Consider the following 21792-nt stretch of genomic DNA (forward strand, 5'->3'; position numbering starts at 1 on the left):
ATACTTTAAATTACTGCCATCTTGTGACAGTGATCAGTTTTTCAGTTGGTCAAGTTGCTCTTCATTCAACAAGTTTACTTTGACATTAAATATGGCACACAGGGCTGGTTAATTTTTTTTTTTTTAAAGATCACACATTAGACCAAATTATTCGACAAAAGTTTTAATTAGATTGTGTTGATATCTTACAATAAATGACCCACATCACAAAGAAACAGTGCAAAAGATTAAATTTACAGGACAGGATGAAAATCAAGTTTAGTCTTCATTAAAATAAATATCACCACAAAATAACTAATGTTCATAAAAAAAATATGTTATGTGTTTCTTGATCTTTTTCAGTTTTTAATCTTATGTAGTGGAATCTTTTTAGTGGCTAATAAAACAATAAAAATATCAAACTAAAACATATTTAAAACTAGGATGAAATTAGTAGAATAATATTTTCTTTTTTTCCATCTCGGTGATGAAATAACCTTCATATATCAGCATATTCAAGCTGGAACTTTGTCTCCATGGCAGACTTCAAAGCACTTATAAAAGCTTCTGAAGCTGAAGAGTAAACCTGCTATTTATAAACTGGGCTTATGTTACTTGTTGACTTCTGGGTAAGTCTGTGTCAAATCAACAAAGACTTCTGCTAGCCCATCTCAGGTTTGCATAAAAATTTTACAGTAGAAATTTTAACCATTTATATTGATTGCCGTGAAATTTTAGTTTCATATATTGAATAGTTTTTTTTTCTTTTTTTTAAAAAAATGGTCCAATGACCCACTTTCAGCCCTTTTTTTCTCCCCTACTCTACTCTACCTACCTACCATTTTGAGTCCTATTGCTTACACAACTCTGAACATTTTTATTCAAATTGGAGAAGGTTCAACAGAAACTTTTTGTTTTTATAGAAATTTAATTTGATGCTTTTTAAGAAATTAAATCCTGTCCTGTCTAGCAGCTTTTAAAATACGAATTATGGTGTAAAAATCACCTTTGTGCCAAACATATGTAGCTTTTCCAAGATACATTCTATGAAGTCTCTATAGGCTCCTCTTGTTTATGTTTCTTTTATTGGCTTATTTCATCATTTTATTTGTGTTATTTCAGTTGTTAGATTATATATAACATAGTATATTATAATATGACAATGTCTAAGCTGACAGGCAGAAGAGGAAAAAAAATACTGCTTTTGGACAACTCTGATAACTCTTGTTAAAATATGAAAAGAGGGAAAATATGCCCGCACTTTGAAACATAACATTGTTATGTAAATTGGAGAAGGCTCAGCAGAAACTTTCTGTTTTGATAAAAATCAGATTTAATGATTTGATTAACCTCCTAAGACCCAAACTCTTCCATGGCATGCATTTTTAATTTATCTTTGATATCTGGGCATATTGGGACCTGATGAATGTAAAAACAAAGAATTACCAGATTTTTTTTTTTTTTTATACCTGATTTTTGTTTCTAAGAAAAATGAGAGCTACATATGAGGATATTTGTTTAAAATTTCGATAGAACATTAGCAGTATAATGTCCTCGTAAGTGGATATCAGGCGATCGTTCAGCAAAATTTAGTATTTTGGCCTAATAACCCAAAATGTGATGTCCACATATGTGGACGGCAGGTCCTAGGAGGTTAAACATGCAAATATCTAATGAAATTATTTTCTGAGTTGTAATTACACAACCATCTAGAAACTTGTTCTATTCAGAGTAAACTCTTTACGGATATTTTTGTTTTTGTTAAAACATTTATCGTATTTGCTCAAATGCTTGAAAGCCGAATGAAAATAGAATATTATCACTTTACGACTTAGTTAGAAACCATTTAAGTTTTGAAAGTAACTTAAAACATAACTTTTTGTTTTGTTTTTATTTAATATATGAAGCTAAAATTTCACAGGACTGGTTATACAGGTTTAAAATTTCTACCGTGAAATGTTAATACATATTGAAGATAGTTCAGTAGGAAATGTTCTAAAAACTGGCTTATTTGAGACCCTTTATAAAACTGGGCTTCCAATTACATCAGAACAAAAACACAGCCAACTTGAATGACTATTATTAAAAGCTATTCCATACTGACCAGAATATAAGGTCATCTTTTTTTCCCCTCAGGTGTAGCTGTGATTTTCCTCACTATGCATTCTAACAGCCACACACTCCTACTCTGCCACATTTTGTAAGGTAGAATGAATTCTCATGTGACTTTTTAAATGAGTCAACTGACTGAAATTTTTCCCACAGGTGCTACAAGTATATGGCTTCTCACCTGTGTGAATTCTTGAGTGAGTTGTCAAGTTTTTAATATGACTAAATCTTTTTCCACAGGTGCTACAAGAATATGGTTTCGCACCTGTGTGGATCCTTAGATGAGTTTGCAACGTCGAATTCTGACGAAAGGTTTTCCCACAGATGTTACAAGAATGTGGTTTCTCTCCCGTGTGAATTCTTATGTGCGTTTTCAAGTTTATCAAATTAGTGAATCTTTTATCACACATATCACAAGAATACGGCTTCTCGCCTGTGTGAACTCTCATGTGAATTTTCAAGTGTATCATTTGGCTAAAACTTTTCCCACAGGTGCTACAAGAATATGGTCTTTCACCGGTATGAATTCTCATGTGCGATTTGAATGCTGACATGTCATTAAACTTATTTCCACAGATGCTACAAGGATGAGGCTTCTCACCTGTGTGAATTCTGATGTGCTTTCTTAAGTGTATCATCTGACTAAATCTCTTCCCACATGTGACACAAAAATATGGCTTCTCACCTGTGTGAGCTCTCAGATGTCTATTAAGTTTGGACTGATACTGAAAGAATTTTCCACAAGTGTCACATTTTAATAATTTTTTACTTGATGTTAAGTCCACATGCTCGCTTTCTTCTTGTTCTAGGCTCTCTGGGTCAGGAGAGTTGTGAAAAAGGAACTGGTCACTGTTTGGTTCTGATTTACATTCCTCGTAAGTAGAAGCAGCCATAAAGGTCTCAGTCTCCTCCTTCAATACAAGCGGTTCTTCCTCATGACTGATGCAGATTTCCTCCTGTTCTTCTTTAATCTGCAGAGGTTCTGGATCCTCCTGGTCCAGATTGGAGTTCCTCTCTTGGTTACAGACCTGCTGATCTGTGACAACTTCTTCCTCCTTACCGATATCCTGCTGGTGGAGGTCTGTACAAAGACATTAAACATAAAAAAGTTTAGTGTATAAAACACAGGAGAAAATAGAAAATAGAAATTGTTCAATTAACTGCTTCCCACTGGTTATTAATGCTGATGGTTGCTGCTGCAGAAAGAAAACTGTGACAGTGAGCTCAGCTGCAGGTAATTTTAATTTTCCTTCAGTTCCACACTTTGCTGAATTGGAAGCTAGTGCGATTCTTTGAGGACTAGAGTGACGTGTTCGCTAAGGTGTGCGTTTGTGAGTAGTTTTGGTGTTGTGTTTTGAATTCATCGTAGATGGGACACTGCTGCATAACTTAAGCATGTATACAATGAGTAGCAATAATTTAGGGAAATGATGGTTTGGTACGGTGTTCAGTTATATTACTGAAAAGCACTGGACTTTCCTTTCCAATGAATTTCTAGTTTTTGCAAGGCAAGATTGGACTTGCAGGGAATCTAGATTTTTGTGTTTTCCTGCAATAAAGAAGACAAAACTGGCAATCAATCTCTTAAGACACCTGTGTTTAATTATGGATTTCATGGACAAGTGGCAGCAGATATAAACTAAACTAGAATAAGGACTGAACACTATTTGACCCCACAAACAGTGACCTAAAAACGCTTTTTACCTACTGTGGTAACCATCTTTGAAAAATAAGCCACTCTCTCTTTCTCAGGTTATTCAGTGTAAGAAACAACTCCCTCATATGAAACCTTTTAACTTTAGTGTTTAGGTCTTGTTTTTTTCACCCCCATCAGTGTTTTTAGCTTTTTTGGCTCAAGGGTTTGGCCCTATTTGGTTTAAATCTAAAGCCCCTTGTCCACTAGTACCTACTCAGATCAACTCAGCACGGTTTGCACAGTTTCCAGGATTTTCCATTAGGTCACAGTGCCTGGTACCAGGTACTGTTTTAGTACCTGCTCGCCCAGGGTTCCAAGTGATCCAAACAGGTACTAAAACGTGACGTTGTCACGCTGCATGTCACATTGGCTGGTCAGTAGCATCACTCGATGAGTCATGAGAGCATCTCGCTCACGAAAGTCAAAACCACCATTTCTGAAACTCTGCAACAAAGGAAATTACTACAAAAACCAACGCCATGTTCTCCCAAGTGTGACGAAAAGCTACAGAGCAGCAGGGATATATTTGCTTCGACATCCACCTTTGTTGTAGCGCTTCTGTCATAATATTAATTATGTCGCAGGATGCGTACACAGGTTCTTATGACAACAAGCACGCAAACAAGGTACTACTGGGTTGTAATGGAAAACCAGTCGATTTGAGTGCAGTCGACTGCAGTGTGCATTCACACTGAAGTCAATTTGACAACGACAACTGCATAATTTTGCCTCCTCTATTTGAGAAGATGACGGGACCTGGAGAGAAGCACTGACACTGCCGACCTTCACCCAGTATGTGACGTGCCACACGAGAGACAATAAAACATTGGACCTACTGTATGCCAATGCAAAAGAGGCATAAAGTTGAGATGACCATGGGGAGGACATAGACAGCCTTGTGAACTGTTTTACTGGCTACAATAACTTCAGTGTGGATAATACCGTACCTACCAGGACTGTGCAGCGTTTCTCCAACAACAAACCCTGGATTACCCCAGAAATTAAAGCCATCCTCAAGCAGAAGAGGAGGGTCTTCAAAGCCAGAGACAAGGAGGAGCTGAAAAGGGTGCAGAGAGAGCTGAAAGGCCTGATCAGGAATGGAAAGGCCAGCTACAGGAAGAAGATGGAAGACCAGCTTCTGCAGAACAATGTTAGCGAAGTCTGGAGAGGCCTTATAACCATCTCGGGCCACAAGGATCAGAACTTTCTGCCTGTGGGAGATGCAAGGTGGGCAAGTGAACTGAATCACTTCTTTAACAGGTTTGATTTATCCATGAGGCAGTCTTCAACATCGGTTGCAGACTCACCCACCCTCACTGCTGCTGTTCCACCTCTGACACATCACACCTCTTCTACTCACCCTGCTCACAACTCCCCACCCCCAACACAGCATCCAGCACACAACCGACACAAGGCTCCAGCCTGTCTCTCTCGACCAGAACTGAGGAAGACCAGAACCAAGAAGGCAGCGGGTCCAGACGACATCAGCTCAAGGGTCGTCAGGTCCTGCACAGATCAACTCTGTGGGGTGATGGAGCACATCTTCAAGTTCCACACCTCTGGAAAACCTCTTGTGTTGTACCAGTGCAAAAGACTCCACGTCCCAAGGACCTCAACAGCTACAGGCCCACCTGATGAAGACCCTGGAGCGGCTGGTCCTGGCTCAGCTTCCGTGCCTGGTGAGTTCATCACTGGATCCACTTCAGTTTGCCTACCAGCCTGGCATTGGAGCAGATGAAGCTGTCATTCACCACCTACATCGTTCACTCTCTCACCTGGAGACCGCTGGGAGCACTGTGAGAATAATGTTCTTTGATTTCTCCAGTGCCTTCAACAACATTCTTCCCACGGTCCTGAAGGACAAGCTGGAGAACTCGGGAGTGGACCATCACCTCACAACATGGATAATGGACTACCTCACCGACCGACCATAGTATGTGAGAACTCAGGGCTGTGTGGCAGTCATCTGCAGTACAGGGGCCCCACAGGGAACGGTTCTGGCTCCGTTGCTCTTCACCATCTACACTGCAGACTTCTCCCACAACTCCACCCAGTGCTTCCTGCAGAAGTTCTCTGATGACTCTGCAATAGTCGGCCTCATCACTGATGGGGACGACAAGGAGTACAGAGACTTTGTGGACTGGTGCCAGCAGAACTACCTCCAGATCAACACTAGTAAAACCAAGGAGCTGGTGGTAGACTTTCGCAAGCACAAACATCCTCCACTGCAACCACTAAACATCCAAGGTATGGACAATGAGGCTATGGATAGCTACATGCACCTTGGTGTTCATCTGAACAATAAACTGGACTGGACTCACAATTCAGATGCCCTCTACAGAAGAGGGCAGAGCAGGCTGTACCTGCTGCAAAGACTCAGGTCTTGTGGAGTGAAGGGCCCACTCCTGAAGACCTTCTATGAGTCTGTGGTGGCCTCAGCCATCTTTTACTGTGTGGTCTGCTGGGGACAGAAAGAGACTAAACAGGCTGATCTGGAGGGCCAGCTCTGTTTTAGGATGCCCTAAATGGTGGCTAAGTTGTCATCCCTGGTGGACAACATCTCCCACTCCATGCAGGAGACTCTAACATCACTGAGCAGCTCCTTCAGTGGCAGGCTGCGGCCCCCACGATGTGGGATGGAGAGATTCCTCAGGTCTTTCCTTCCAACTGCTGTCAGACTCTACAACATGGTCTCTGCAGATGACTGCACACGTGCAGACAGACACACACACATCGGATACACAATTGTAACCGTCTCCCTGATGTGCAATATTACAAAGTGCAATTTTTTTCCTACAACAACAGAGCACAGTATTTTATCTTATTTGTATAGTACTTTATTCTATTGTATATAGTATTTTATTCTTGTTGTAAAGTATTCTATTCTATTTTATCTTATCCTATCCTATTGTGTTTTATTAACATTTACCACTCTTAAACGTGTACTTTCTGCCGTGACCAAAAGACTTCCCACGTGTGAGACTAATAAAGGTTATCTCACCTTATCTTATCTTATCTTAGGTTGAACTTTATCATGCAAAAAAGAAACCAGAAACGCTGTCGTCTTCTCTGAACCAAAGCTTGTTTAAAATGGAATTAGATCAAAAACTGTACTGAAACTAGATGTGAAAGGTTTTTTTTGAAAATACTTTACCACATTCTCTGGTCTAAAAATGAGAGACACCATCTGGCTTTTTCATCAGCACTCAGTTCAAAAACCTGCATCTTTGTTGGTACAGAGGTGCATTCGTATCCACTGACCTGGCAGCTTACACATCTGGAAAAGCACCAACAATGCTGAAAGGTATATCCAGATGATGTAGTTTTAAGGAAGATCTTGCATATATCAGCAAGACAAAGCTAAATGTCATACTGCATTTATTACAACAGCATTAGTTTGTAGTAGAAGAGTTACGATCCTGTGAAAAACCAAGTACACTCTTAGTGATTCAGTAGCTTGTAGAACCACATCCAGCAGTAATAACTTGAAGTCATCACTTTCTATGTGACTTAATCAGTCGCTCACATCATTGTGGAGAAATTTTGGCCCACTCATCTTTACGAGTTCATTAAAGTTTATGGGGGATCGTTTATACACATTTAGGGAACTCTTAGCATTTTATGTCCAAAGAGTGCCCTGAGTGCATGTGTAGTAAAATGGCTGAGTAATGAAGGCATCAGGACAATGGTCAACCCACGGGACAAAAGATCTTTTGTCGCAATAATTTCTCCAAGTTTCTATTTCTTTCATGTCTGTGAAGGTTCTCAGTCATCCAGGTCATCGTAGTTTAAGGAGGTTGGAAAGAAAAGCGTCTGGACTTCTTTAAGTTGCTTGAAGATGTTTCATCTCTCATCCGAGAAGCTTCTTCAGTTCTAGGGTCAAATGGTGGAGAGTCCCAGATTTAAACCCACGGGAGTATCCCCCCAAAGAGGGACAAAAGGACCCCCTGATGATCCTCTACCTAATGACATGAGCCAAGGTGTGAAAACGGGTGTGGGTCACAATGAGCTCAACTGAAACCCTGGCTGATTGTGACCCACACCTGTTTTCACACCTTGGCTCATCTTCTCGGATGAGAGGTGAAACATCTTCAAGCAACTTAAAGAAGTCCAGGCGCTTTTCTTTCCAACCTCCTTAGACTATTTCTTTCATATTATTCCCTCTCCACTCTCTCCTTGCGTCCTTTATACTATCCCTAAAAATTTTAGTACCTTTTAGCTAAGTTTAAAATCCTAAAAGAGTTATATAATTATTATGGACTTTTATTTACAGTTTAGCATACCTATTCTGTGTAGCTTTATTTCAGGTTTCCAAATGGTATCCAGCAGTCTGAGCCGCTCTTTTCCGGTCCAGACGATGATGCCTTCGGCCTCCTGACCGGTGCAGACTTCCTCCAGTTCCTCTTTAATCTGTGGAGGCTCTGGGTCATTTTGGTCCAGACTGGAATTCCTCTCCTGGTTACAGACCTGCTGATCATCCACACCCTCCTCTTCCTCACAATTCATGTTGATGTGGGAGGACTTCAGAAACAAAGGGATGTAAGAAAAATGTTACTAATGTGATGACAGGAACACACAGATATAATCCAGAAAGACTGTACACTGCGGGCATGTCTCTCATATATAAATTTGTGCACAAATTTGACAAATGTGTCGGGAGTACTGTGTGAGACAGTCTCGAGTTCTGGTGTTCTTATTTGCAAAGTTCAGACTACAAAACATTCAGGTAGTGGCTTAAAGTGTGAAGCAGCTATTTGATTAAAAGTTGTACCCTGCAGAATCACACATGTCTAAAGAGGAAACAGCTTTTCCTAAATCCAAATCCATGATAAAAACACGCTGCAGATAAACAATCAGTTGCATTTAATTTTGCCCATGAGAACTTCTCTTCCTATGATGGGAGATCTACTCCAAGATCCACATTAAGAGCTACTTTCCTTTGTCCAGTGTCTTTCACTCATTTCAATCAGACATACTGTCAAGCACAGAAAACCAAAGGAGGCTCTGCTACTGCCATGAGATTAGCTGCAGTGAGATTACTGCTGGATACCTTTAGTTTAAGGGTGCTCTATCTCAGCAAAACTTGGAAATATTTTGAGAAACATTTCAATTTCAATTATTTTACCTGATCATTTAAAAATTAATTTTCTTAAACCCAGAGTTGGCACAAATACAGGCTTTCTTTACTTATGCAGAAGTACCGATATACTCCAATAAAAGTTGAAGTACTGATTCAACTTCTTTACTCAAGTAAAAGTGAAAAAGTACAGGCTCTGAAATGCACTCAAAAATAAAATTAGTAGAATACAAACTTTATGTTTGTCTGAATTCAATTCTAATAAATGTACTCAGCTTGAATCAGTTAAGTAGAACATCGAGAGTGAAAAAGAAGGAAAATAAAATATATCTCTGTTTGCTGTTGCTGACATTGTAGAGGGCGACTTTGCCTCTAAACAGCAAAATGAGCACAGTGAGAGGTTAAAGTGGATTCAGCAGGTGGGGGAACCCTAAAATCAGTTACTACTGCTGAGGTTTACTGCTCTTTGTGGATTTACACACCTGCATCAGATGTTTCATGAGTTTTTCTGGCTGATTTCCATCCTCTACACTGACAGTACACTGTTGATGCTGTCTATTTTCTAGATTGTAAAAAGGTTGAATTCAGTGAATTATTCTCCTACCTTTGAATCTAACCTCTCTTCTTCCTCTCCTGTCCTCTTTCTTGTCTTTCTCCATCTCTGTGTGACATCAGCTCTCTTTCTTTTTTCTCCCTGTGAAATATAGCAGCTGGAGCTTTAGCTAGCAACACACTGTGAACAACTGCACACAGTTTGTGTGTTTGCTGATGTTTGTTGAGCCTTTGAACTTGAAATTACCTGTGACTTAAATAACATCACTCCCTTGTGTTCGTTCCTCTTCTGTAGCGTTATCTAAATGTTGAAGTACTGCAACTTATAGACATTTGCAGTTGTTCCAAAAATATAACAAAATAAAATAAAAACACCACCTCATGTTAACCCCTTACTACGGCACACAGTTTTGCCTATTTCATCCCTTTTTATGTGACATCCTCTGGTAATTAATACACAAACAGGATTCCCTTTTATGTGTTACTGTTTAGGCTCAAATAAGTTTGATGTTTGGAGGCGAGAGGCGGAGAGAAAAACCATGTATTTAAAAAAGGTGAGGGTCGTCTGCTAGGGTGCTAGGACCTGATCTGGGGTGTTTTCCACAATATTTCTCAAAGTAATCTGCAGGTTGTACAAACAAAGTGACATTCAAACTGTTGTAAGTGACCCAAGGACCTATAATCTGCCAAGCACATCTGTCCTGGATATTATCAAAATCATTTAAAGCAAAAAAAAAGGTTTACAAAACGTGACTTTTAACAAAAGAGAAAAAAACTGCACACAGAGTAGACACAATAAGGGAGATTCAAAAAGATATTTTCCAAAGAGATACGTAGATCCTGCTGACTACAGCCAACCAACACATAAAAAAGGATATTAAAGATTTTTTTTTTTAAAAAAGAAAGGAAAACACGCCAGCACTGGCAACCCCTTTTATGCAGAACAAAGTCGCTTCCTTCAGTGTCTCAGTGGGTATTTAACGTCAAATATTTACATTTAAAATAAAGAGAAGCGCTTGATTTTAGCCTGTTAGCCTACAAACTGAGCCGCTACATGAGCTCCAGCACGGTTCACACTCCCGTGTTAGCTCACCGAGACCGTCTCAGTGTTACACACCTGTAATGTGTGGCTTTATGTCGGGTTTCCAGCTGATGTCCAGCAGTCTGAGTTGACGGCTGGTCTCCTTCTCATGCCGGACGATCGTTTTTTTTTTGTTTTTTTTTTAACTTGTTAGCAGATTTCTTCAACAACAATCACTCTGAAACCCGAACACTAGACATGTTAAACAGTAACCATTGCGTCATTTCCGTCATTTGTACTTCCGGTGGACTAGAAAGCCCAAAATCGTATTGCTGCGCTTCTCAGGTCAGTCCGACGAAAGTCAAGTCCTTACATAAAGTCTGGCAGCCCTAAGAAGGAGTAATGTACGATAGATAAATAATAGCTTTTTTTGTTTTATTGTAATTGATCATTTTGAGAACAACATGGAAATTTAGAGATTAAAGGCAAAATATTATTAGTGGGTATAGCAGACAAGGCAGTGGTTTGACAGTAATAATATTAAAAAATAATGCTTTTCTTAATGTAGTCCTGATGCTTTGCCTTACCTGCCTTACCTGCCTATCACACAGATGTTTCATTTTCATCACAGCAGTAAAAGTATTGCTGTTTTATTGACAGCTGTAAAGAAAGGAGCTCACACTGAAGTATCAGTTTATATAAAATCAAACACACTGAGCTCCACATGAACTTCATGCTAACCAAAAGTAAAATGCGTGCAAAAACAACCAGATCATTTTAAACATGCTGGAGGTGCTGCAGACAAGCAAGAACCAAAAATGTCTGTCCTTTGTCACCATTTTATTAGATTTTTACTGGTTGTGTTAAACTATGCTGTTTCCTGTTACTGTCCCTGCTCTTTGTTCTCATCAAAAGTCTTGTTCTGTTAACACTCTGTGCTGAAGCTGAAGGAAATATTAGATGATACAGCTCCAGACTAAATCACTGACCCATGTATCTTGCACTTCTATCAACAAGGATGCAGAGGAGGTTAAAGCACTTCAGCTTAGTTTGTTCACAGCTGTGCCAAAATTCATGAATACCTCCACGGATGTCCTGAGGAGGGCAACAATATGCTTTTAATGCAGCCGATCTGACGAAAATTTAAAAGGAGAAGAGGAAGAACGGAAATGATGCGTAATGCAATGTCAGACATATGATGGTGAAAGAAAAATTGATCAGGTTGCTGATATGAAAGTGAAACTCGACTTGATCGATTTGTTTCGTACGAACTCGAGAATTGAAAGCTATCAGACCCTATTTTGATTCTTAAGGCAGACTCATTTGTTTTGGGAGGATTTCATTTTTTTAATAACATTACGGTCCACACTCCACACCAGTTGGTGGCGGTAATGCGGCATTGTGCTGTTTGCCAACAGCCATTAAACAATAAAAAGAAGAAGAAGAAGGACCCGACGCTGCTCTGTCCCGTTTTGCGTCTGAGAGGAGGTGACTGCTGCTGCTCAAGAAATCTCAGAGGTTAGGACAGGATCGTCCGGTATGAGGAGATCAGTCAGCACAGACTGCTGGATATCAGCTGGAAATCTGAGATAAAGTCTCACATTACAGGTATGTAAAACTGGTGATGGTCTCAGTGAACGAACACAGGAATAACATATAGCACCATATAGGACTGATCAGAGCTCAGTTTTGGCTAACAGACTAACAAGGACTTCTTCTCTATCTTTAAACAGCAAACCTTTAGTATTAACATCCAGGAGACAGAAGCCGGTTCTGTGTATTTTGGTCGGAGAGTGACAAACCTGGCGGGTTTTCACCGGACGGCGTGTCCGTGCCGTCGGGTTTTGTGCTTTGTGTTTACGTCTTTTTGCGGTTACCTGCCCTTTAATCGTTTGCTGTTTTAGCCGACTGACGGTTGAAATTGTTTTGTGGGCTTTAAGTCGAGACTCCGGCGTTTCTGGCAAAATACATTTACATTTAAAAACTGATCAAATTAAATCAGGATTTAATGAATCGATAACTCATTATTCATATTAAAATCGTTTTTTTAAACCCACCCCACACAGAATAGCTGTAAAAGAAGAGCACTGTCCTGCAAAGTAACAGTGTGTAGAAATGAATACAGTTTCATATGAATACAGCTAATGTAGTTATAAAGCTATAAGGCATCTGATATAAGAAGAAAAAATGAAAAAAAAAAACATAAAAATGTTTTTCAATAATTGTTATTATTATTTTTTAATAAGAATAGAAGATGTTTATACGTTTATATTATTATGTTTTATTATTGTTTCTGTGAGGTGCAGCAGGCCATGTGGTGGTTGTGACAGTGTAGAATATATATATACTGGAAGTGCTGGGTATACAAGTCTGGCCTAAGTCTTCGGTCAGAAAGACTTCAGCAGTCCAGGAGTTTAGTTCACCGTCTTTAATGAAGCTTCACAGAAGAACTGGTTACAGCAGGGCTTGCCATAATAAATCCAACTGTGATACAGCCAGATATGCACTTATAATTGTGGCAGATGCAGTATAGGTGACTATAAGCATGGTTGTCTGGAAACAGAAACAGGTAATACTATAATTAGCAGGGTCAAAGATAACTAAGCAACAATCAGAACACATCATCTACTCAGACACAGCAATATTTTACAATGTCCACTAGGGGTCGCCGTAAGACCAGAAGTTGGCTAAATAGCACATATCTTCCCAGTTGCAAATGTTAATAACAATTTAGCATCTTTTTACTGTCTTGATGCATACTAAATCATCCAGGTATTAAAATCCCCAAAAGATTCTGGTCATCTGGACGTAGTGTGTTCAGTGGTAGAAATGTTTCATCACTCATCCAAGTGACTTCTTCAGTCTCAGCTGACTGCAGGTTTCCCCAACCTTATAAACAGTACATTTGCACAGGGACTTGAAACGAGCCCACAGAATGAACAATGGGCTGTGAGGTCAGTTTAATGATCAATCATCATTAATATGCAAGTTGTCATGACCACTGATCAAAGACCATTGATCAATGGTCATTGATCCATTCACATACAATTTACAGAGAGCTGCACTCACAGCATTGTAAGATGGTGAAAGATGGACCATTAGGCCCCCTCCTCAATTGAGAGATTGTCTTTCCCTTTTCACAGGTACTCCTCCTTGGGGAGTCAAGGAGGTCTTTGATCAATGTCTATTGATTTGTGGCAATATATATGTATATGTGTGTGTGTGTTTATGCATATGTGTATGCTGGTTTTTTTTTTTTTTTTATTTGCCTCTTTTATGGCCCCCCAGCTGTCTGTGGGTCCCTGGGCATGTACACAGAATGCCCACTGAAGTAACTTTGCCATAAGATTTATTTAAAAATTGGGATTTAGATTGATCTACTTAGAAACATGGGCTGTGAGGTCAGTTTCTTTTTTCGTTAATATGCAAATTTGATCAAAGACCATTGATCAATGGCCATGAGTACCAATAATGGCTGCACTCACAGCACTGTAAGATGGTGAAAGATTTACCCATAGGCCCCCTCCTCGATTCAGAGATTGTCTTTTCCTTTTCATGCAAATTACCTCTTCAAGGAGTCTTTGATCAGTGGTTATTGATCAATGGTCATTACAATCTGCATATTAATGATCAAGGAACTGACCTCACTGCTCGCTGTTCATTCACTGGTTTCAGTCATTGTGCAGATGTACTGGTTATTAGGTTGGGTAAACCTGCAGTCAGCCCTTTGAGTGCTCCAGGAGAGTAGAAAAGCGTTATATAAGTATCAGTCCATTTACCATTTAGCACTCACACGGTGTTCCTGAAACACACTTTCAGTTTTACTAACAAATGTGAGCAACATGCTCACAGTGTACAGCGCTGCTAGATTATATTTGCTCACAAGTGTATTTTCCTGCTATCACATTAGTAACAATTTTCTTGTTTCCCACTGTTCCTCAAGACTTCCTAAGACAATATGAAGTGTGAGGAAGAGGAGGGTCTGGATGATTGGCAGGACTTCAACCAGGGGAGGAATTCCAGTCTGGACCAGGAGGACCCAGAGCCTCCACAGATTAAAGAGGAACAGGATGAACTCTGCATTAATCATGAGGGAGAAGAACTTGTAGTGAAGCAGGAGGCCGAAGGCATCATTGTCTGGACTGGGGAAGAGCGGCGCAAACTGCTGGATACCATCTGGAAACCGGAAATAAACCTAGAGAGCACAGGTATGTAAAAACTCTCTCTCTCTCTCTCTCTCTCTCTCTCTCTCTCTATATATATATATATATATATATATATATATATATATATATATATATATATATATATATATATATATATATATATATATATGTGTGTGTGTGTGTATATGTCTATCACAGATTGATCACGGACATAATTACATGATATGATAGAACGATTTTTAGAACAGCAACCAGCCATCACTGCATACTACACAGGTCATGAACAAGATTTTTTAAAATTTTCATTGTAAGTGAGCTAAAGCACTTAATTAAAAGTAGTCTAACATAAATGTAAATGCTGTAGTTTGATTATTTTAATAAACCATGTAACTTGGATGGATTCAATGCCAGCGTGACCACAGTGCACACATCTAATGTCGCTCACAGTGGTCCAAGGGACCACTCAGGGAGTTTGTGTGTTTGCTCAGACACATGAAAAATTAGAGGGAACATTGCCCCCCACCCACCCATGAAAGAACTGCTAGAAAATACACAACACACAGTAATAATATGTTTTACATTATAAAACAATTCTAATTCTAAGTGATGTTATACACTGCTTGCATTAAATTTTAGAATCGTATTTATACTGTTAAAGTCGAACAAAAGACGGTATATTAAAATTATGTTAAAGTTAGGAAGGTAAAAATAAAAATTTATGGTTACTGACAATTTTAGATTTTTCATTTTATTTTACATTAGGTGTGTTAATTCAGTTTCTGTTTTGTAATTCAATTGATGTTTGTATTTAAACATATGTACTTAAAAATAACTGAAAATTCTGTAAAATGTTATATGAAAAACTCTGGATGTTTAAAAACTCTGCCATTTAACAAATATTGAGCTTTTCTAATAAGAGTGTCAGAACTCCAGTCATTTATATCAGTGCGAAAATTAATTGTTCAAATTTTTGAATTACACTTTTCTTTCATAAACACATTTTTCCCATTTGTCCCATCAGATCTGATTCACCAAGTTGAGCGTAACAAGGAGGAGGTTCTGACAGACCAACAGATCTGTAACCAGGAGAAGAACTTCAGCCTAGACCAGGAGCACCCAGATCCTCCACAGATTAAAGAGGAACAGCGGGAACTCCGCAACAGTCAGGAGGCAGAACAGTTTCTACTGAAGCAGGAAACTGATACGTTTATGGTGATTCCTTTTTATGAGCATAGTGACCTCAATGAACTAGAACCAAACAGGGACCAGCTTCTTTCGGCTAGAAATTGGGAGCTGAAGAAAATGAGACATAACGGAAACGATAGTCACAGTAATATAATGCACAACTCTCCAGTATCAGAGAGTCAGTGTAAATCTATTAAAAATAAAAATTGTGTAAAATGCAACACTTGTGGTAAAACCTTTCGCGATAAATACAGCCTCACTAGACATTTGAAAGTGCACACGGGTGAGAAACCTTATTCTTGTACCACCTGTGATAAAAGATTTAGTGAGTTGTCAAGTTTGAAGAGACACATGAAAATTCACACAGGTGAAAGGCCATATTTTTGTAGCATCTGTGGAAAAAGATTCCGGCAAACGATAAACTTGAAAACTCACATTAGATGTCACACAGGTGAGAAGCCCTATTCCTGTGGCGCTTGTGGAAAGCAATTCAGTCACATGATAAACTTGAAAACTCACATGAGAACTCACACAGGTGAGAAGCCCTATTCCTGTAGCACTTGTGGGAAAGATTTTAGTAACTTCTCAGCATTCAAAACTCACATGAGATTCCACACAGGTGAGAAGCCGCATTCTTGTGATACTTGTGGGAAAGGATTCAGACATATGATGAACTTGAAAACTCACATGAGAACTCACACAGGTGAGAAACCCTATTCTTGTAGTACCTGTGGCAAAAGATTCAGTCAGAAATCAACATTGGAACGTCACATGCGAATTCACACAGGTGAGAAGCCACATTCTTGTACCATTTGTGGGAAAAGATTTTGTAACTTATCAGCATTAAAATCTCACACTAGATTCCACACAGGTGAGAAGCCACATTCTTGTGGCACTTGTGGGAAAGGATTCAGTCATATGGTGAATTTGAAAACTCATATGAGAAGTCACACAGGGGAGAAACCATATTCTTGTAACACCTGTGGAAAACAATTCAGTCATAGGATGAATTTGAAAACTCACATGAGAACTCACACAGGTGAGAAGCCCTATTCCTGTAGAACTTGTGGGAAAGATTTTAGTGACTTCTCAGCATTAAAATCTCACACTAGATTCCACACAGGTGAGAAGCCACATTCTTGTGATACTTGTGGGAAAAGATTCAGTCATATGATGAACTTGAAAACTCACATGAGAACTCACACAGGTGAGAAGCCCTATTCTTGTAGTACCTGTGGCAAAAGATTTAGTCAGAAATCAACATTGGAACGTCACATGCAGATTCACACAGGTGAGAAGCCACATTCTTGTAGCACATGTGGTAAAAGATTCAGACATATGATGAACTTGAGAACTCACATGAGAACTCACACAGGTGAGAAGCCCTATTCGTGCAGTGCCTGTGGGAAAAGATTCTTTCAGAAATCAACATTGGAACGTCACATGCAAATTCACACAGGAGATAAACCACATTCTTGCACCACTTGTGGGAAAAGATTTTGTAACTTATCAGCATTAAAATCTCACACTAGATTCCACACAGGTGAGAAGCCACATTCTTGTGGCACCTGTGGGAAAAGATTCAGTCATATGGTAAATTTGAAAACTCATATGAGAATTCACACAGGGGAGAAACCATATTCTTGTAACAGCTGTGAGAAAAGATTTCGTTACACGACACAGTTGAAAAGACACATGAGAATTCATACTGGTTGAAAGTTTCAGTCTTACAAAATGTGGGAGAGCTACTGTCACAAGTTTGTTTCTCACACAGGTGAGAAACAAAATCACTGCAAGACCTTAGGGAAAAGACCCCATTCTTATCTATGGTATAGCTTCTGTCTAGAACACTTAAAGACAGAATTCTTTGGGGCACTTTCATGTTTATCAGATAGCATAGTGAAGACAATAGGGAGAGCATGACAAGTGAATAGAAAAATAGGCGCAGCAAAAGGAATCAGGTAGGAATCAAACATGAGTTACAGCATGCAATATTACAGCATATACTAATCTATTCAACTTGTGAGCTAAACTGTTATCCAAGAGCTTTGAGAATTGTTTATTTAAATTATTACCTCATTTCCATGACATTTTGATGAATCTCTGAGTTATTTAAACCCCTGTATTTATCTGAACTCATATTTTCCAGTTGTTCTAGTGTTGTACATGTGACAAACATCAATTGTAAATGTCTGTTGTTTACAATATTACAATTGTAATATTTATTATTTTATTATTAAAAACCAATAATTATGTCATGGTGGACTTGAAATCACTTTGTGTTGCCATGCTGATTTCTGCTTAACTTCAGGGGAAATTTCATGCCTGTATTGTTATTTATTGTTTAGTTCTGTTGTAAATGAGTATGGGTTATGTGTTCTTAAATGGTAAATAAAGAGATATTTAAAGGTTTTTGTGGTTATTTATTTCTTCAGAATCAGAATCATCCATCCATCCATTTGCTTCTGCCTCTCCTTTCCAGGGTTGCGGGGGGCGCTGGAGCCTATCCCAGCTGTTATAGGGCGAGAGGTACACCCTGGACAGATTGCCAGTCTGTCACAGGGCTAACACATAGAGAAACAGACAACCATTCGCACTCACATTCACTCACAGATTCACACCTATGGGCAATTTAGATGAATCAATTAACCTATCCCCACTAACAGAATCAGAATTAGATATACTTTATTAATCCCGAAGGAAATTATGGGTTACAGCAGGCAGCATGCTAGTTGGCGCATGCGTACTTACAATGAACTTTCTGACCAAACATACTTTAGACACACATCGCATTGGGGAGACAGGTCAGAGAGGTAGGCTGATAGGAAAGAACAACAAAATTAAACAAACATGAGGTGAGAGGAGAAAAAACTCCACCCAGACTGAGCTCCTAATGGGAGAACAGTTTGAGAGCAGAAAAAATCACCTCAGCACAAAAAAGCACATGGCTGTTATTACACCATAGAAACACATGACAAGCAACACATGACAAGTAACTTCTCTGGCTTTTGACGAAGGCGGTCGCACTTTCTCCCTTCCTTTATCTTTCCTGCTTGGCTTTCTCATGTCTCTGTCTAGTCTTGTCTACTTCTCTCTCTCTACCCTGGAAGAGTTTCACAGTCTGTTCTCTAAAACCTAAAAGAGGAATTATGGATTTGATCAACTGGCCCTGAATGCAATTGACACCCTCTTCTCGACGAGAAGCCTGGGTTCGGGAGAGACCGTGTGTCCTGGAGGGACATTCTCTGCCGGATACATGATGGATGGGTGGAAGGACTGGAGGGTCGTGTCCCTGGTGGGACTGTCGACCGAGGACATTGAAGACATCTACCTTTTTGGAACCATGATAAAAGGGTTCTTGCTGATAGGCGCTGGCTTGGCCCTGGCTTATCAAAGAATAAAGAAAGAGGAAACGGCTGTTCAAATTCCCACAAGGCTGCCCGCTATGTTGATTCTTGACTCCTGACTCAACAGGGGTGGGTAAAGGGTGAGAGAGAGTCTTGTCTTGTCTTGATGGTTGTCCAGTTTTCCTGTTGTGTCAAGTTAGTATGTCTTAGACCTGGTCTCAGTGCTTGTTAGTTCCTGTTTTATCTTGATAGTCACACATCCCATGTGTGTCATGTTCAGTTTTGCTTCCCCTGTCTCATTAGTTACATTCGGCTCAGCTGTGTGTTTTTTCCCAGGTGTCTCCACTTTGCACTAATCTCCTTTTGTGTATTTAAATCCTGTTTGTGTCTGTTCTCTGTTGTCCTCCATCGTACCCAATGTCCCTGCATAGCGTGAGCTCTCATGTTACATGTGCTTTTGTCAGTTGTCTTGATTTATGCAGGAAAAAGTCAATTTTGTTGACATGTATAACCAAATAAGAGCAGTAATAAAAGAGTGCTGCAGTGGTGGACATACAGAACGTATTTGAGCATGTTGGAGGTTTTTGATGAGGAAAAATATGACGCAGAATCTTTCTTTCCAAGTTCACTGCCGAACCAAATGATCTGATGTATCTATATCCTCCAGGATTTAAGAGTTTCAACAAATAACTCAAATGGAACATGCATCCAACATTAAAATAAACCTTTTGTCAAGCTGCTTATTCAATTTTGTAGTTTGCCCTGACTTGAAAGAGATTCTAAAATCTACCTGGATAATTGAACTGGATTTCACTCAATGACCACAATATTTGCTTTTTCCTACTTTCCCCTCCCCTTTCTCTATTTTACTTTATCAGACCAACTCCACTGAGCATTGCATTTGTTTGTTACCAACAGCAAGTTCCCAAAGCCAGTCAAAGATTAGCTTTTTGTCAAATGGGTCAAAAAGCCCTTTAAATAGAAGAGGATCATACATAACCTATTTTATATGCTACACACACATAGGAACAACATGATAACAATAAAAGTGCAAATTAAAAATTTGACTTAATACACTCAATACATATATGTTAGTTTAGTAAAGAATATAGCCCCAGGAATAACATTAATAATAACATATTCAGTAAAAGGACTAGATGTTACAATCCCCGATAAAAGTGTGTGAATGTGAGAGTGAATGAATAGTGGAATTGTAAAGCGCTTTGAGGGTTTCGAAAAGCGCTATATAAATGCAATCCATTATTATTATTATTATAATGCATTGCTTCAAATGGAGAAAGTCTTGAGGGATGGCTATTATGAGGAAAGGCAGCCCAGAAACTTTACCAGCGGGACACATCGTTGTGTGCCTCAACTTCACAGGGTGTTTTGGTCTTTTATCCCAAGCTAGTCTGCCATTTTTTTTACCTTCCTTAGTTAGATTTAGGGATTAGAGATCTGATCTAGTTTATAATATTAAACTTTGGGACACATCGTCAGTAGTGGTTACTACTTTCCAATGCACATGGCACCTTTAACTTACTTGGTATTAGCAGGTAAACATTACTGTTAAAAGATACAAACTAACGCTCAAACACACATCCTTTCAACATGCATCATCACTAAAACAGTTTTAAGTCATTCAGAAACAACTGCACACAACCAACACCAAAATGCTTCCACTCGGGAGCATACACATTAACAAAATGAGCTAAAATCACGTCACACCAATTAAGTTATCAACTTCGACTGTTGTTTCACATTAACAGGTATTGCTGATTGGCTGGTGTTGGTCAAACAGATCTGTCATAGACATGCTTTTCAGAAGCTGTTACCAATAAACCAGGAAATTAATGATATTTAGAAAATTAATGGTTTATATTTTGCCATTTGGTGGAAAAGTAAAAAGTTCTAATTTTCCTTTCATAAGCTCCAGTATTAAACATCAAGTGCTTTAAAAGCCTTAACATAAGCATGTCTCTGACAGTCTGGTGGGAATTCTTAAAACTAAGTCTTCACTTATCCCACGTAAACTAAAATTAAAATACAAAGTTTTTCATAGTGGCATGAGAAAGGGATGAAAACCTAGAACACGTTATACAAGATGCAAAGTTTATTTTATTTGAAGATCTTCATCTGGTAAAAGGAAATTTGAGCATATTACTCCGGTTCTGGCCTCCCTACACTGGCTTCCAATTGATTTTAGGATCCATTTTAAAACTCTTTTATTAGTTTTTTAATCTTTAAATGGTCTGGCATTATATATACTTGTCCGATCTGCTTTCTCTATTGTGGCTCCGAAGCTTTGGAATGATCTTCCTCTTCACATTAGGCCGTCTACATCAGTGCTGGTTTTTAAATCCAGATTAAAAACGTATTTTTATTTGCTGGCCTTTGAATCAGTGGGTAACTGACACTTTAACTTATATTTTATTGTTATTATTTTATTGTTAGGCGGTTGTGGGCAAAAGACCTGCAACTGACAAATAAAGGCTATCTCATCATCTCATCATTATTGTTGTTTGTTTGTCGTATTTATTATTCTTGTTGTACCTTTCATATTTCTGGAAGTAAACTTCTTTTTACATAAAAAAAACCCCCCTTAAATTCTGAGCAAGCACCGAGCACGATGCCACGGGAATGTGAAATTCACAGAGAAA

At 39.0% G+C, this 21792-nt stretch overlaps 2 protein-coding genes across 3 annotated transcripts; one reads left to right on the forward strand and one right to left on the reverse strand.

Annotated features, from left to right (window-relative positions):
* Positions 1–147: 147 nt before the first annotated feature.
* LOC146368173 (uncharacterized) lies at positions 148–10718 on the reverse strand. 2 transcript variants are annotated; one of them, XM_084913714.1, is made up of 4 exons: positions 10531–10718; positions 9466–9555; positions 8068–8305; positions 148–3169 (listed from the first exon to the last, which is right to left on the reverse strand). In XM_084913714.1, the coding sequence occupies exons 3-4, from the start codon at positions 8288–8290 to the stop codon at positions 2163–2165; spliced, it is 1230 nt and encodes a 409-aa protein (XP_084769840.1). In that variant the 5' UTR covers positions 8291–8305; positions 9466–9555; positions 10531–10718; the 3' UTR covers positions 148–2162. The 2 variants fall into 2 exon arrangements, with proteins under 2 accessions (XP_084769840.1, XP_084769839.1); XM_084913713.1 differs by lacking the exon at positions 9466–9555.
* A 20-nt stretch (positions 10719–10738) lies between these two features.
* LOC146368174 (uncharacterized) lies at positions 10739–18197 on the forward strand. Its single transcript, XM_084913670.1, has 4 exons — positions 10739–10779; positions 11853–12042; positions 14378–14642; positions 15622–18197. The coding sequence occupies exons 3-4, from the start codon at positions 14393–14395 to the stop codon at positions 17499–17501; spliced, it is 2130 nt and encodes a 709-aa protein (XP_084769796.1). The 5' UTR covers positions 10739–10779; positions 11853–12042; positions 14378–14392; the 3' UTR covers positions 17502–18197.
* The last annotated feature ends 3595 nt before the right edge of the window (positions 18198–21792 follow it).

This window comes from Perissodus microlepis, chromosome 18, assembly GCF_051167445.1.
Source record: "Perissodus microlepis isolate ML-2025 ecotype Zambia chromosome 18, ASM5116744v1, whole genome shotgun sequence".
NCBI classification, from domain to species: domain Eukaryota; kingdom Metazoa; phylum Chordata; class Actinopteri; order Cichliformes; family Cichlidae; genus Perissodus; species Perissodus microlepis.

Bases quoted from the DNA above. Each gene is read 5' to 3' on its own strand.
- LOC146368174 (XM_084913670.1), top strand. From the start codon at position 14,393: ATGAAGTGTGAGGAAGAGGAGGGTCTGGATGATTGGCAGGACTTCAAC. The intron at 14,643-15,621 runs GTATGTAAAAAC...TTGTCCCATCAG, and splicing joins AATAAACCTAGAGAGCACAG to ATCTGATTCACCAAGTTGAG.
- LOC146368173 (XM_084913713.1), bottom strand. From the start codon at position 8,290: ATGAATTGTGAGGAAGAGGAGGGTGTGGATGATCAGCAGGTCTGTAAC. The intron at 3,170-8,067 runs GTATGCTAAACT...GTCTTTGTACAG, and splicing joins AATAAAGCTACACAGAATAG to ACCTCCACCAGCAGGATATC.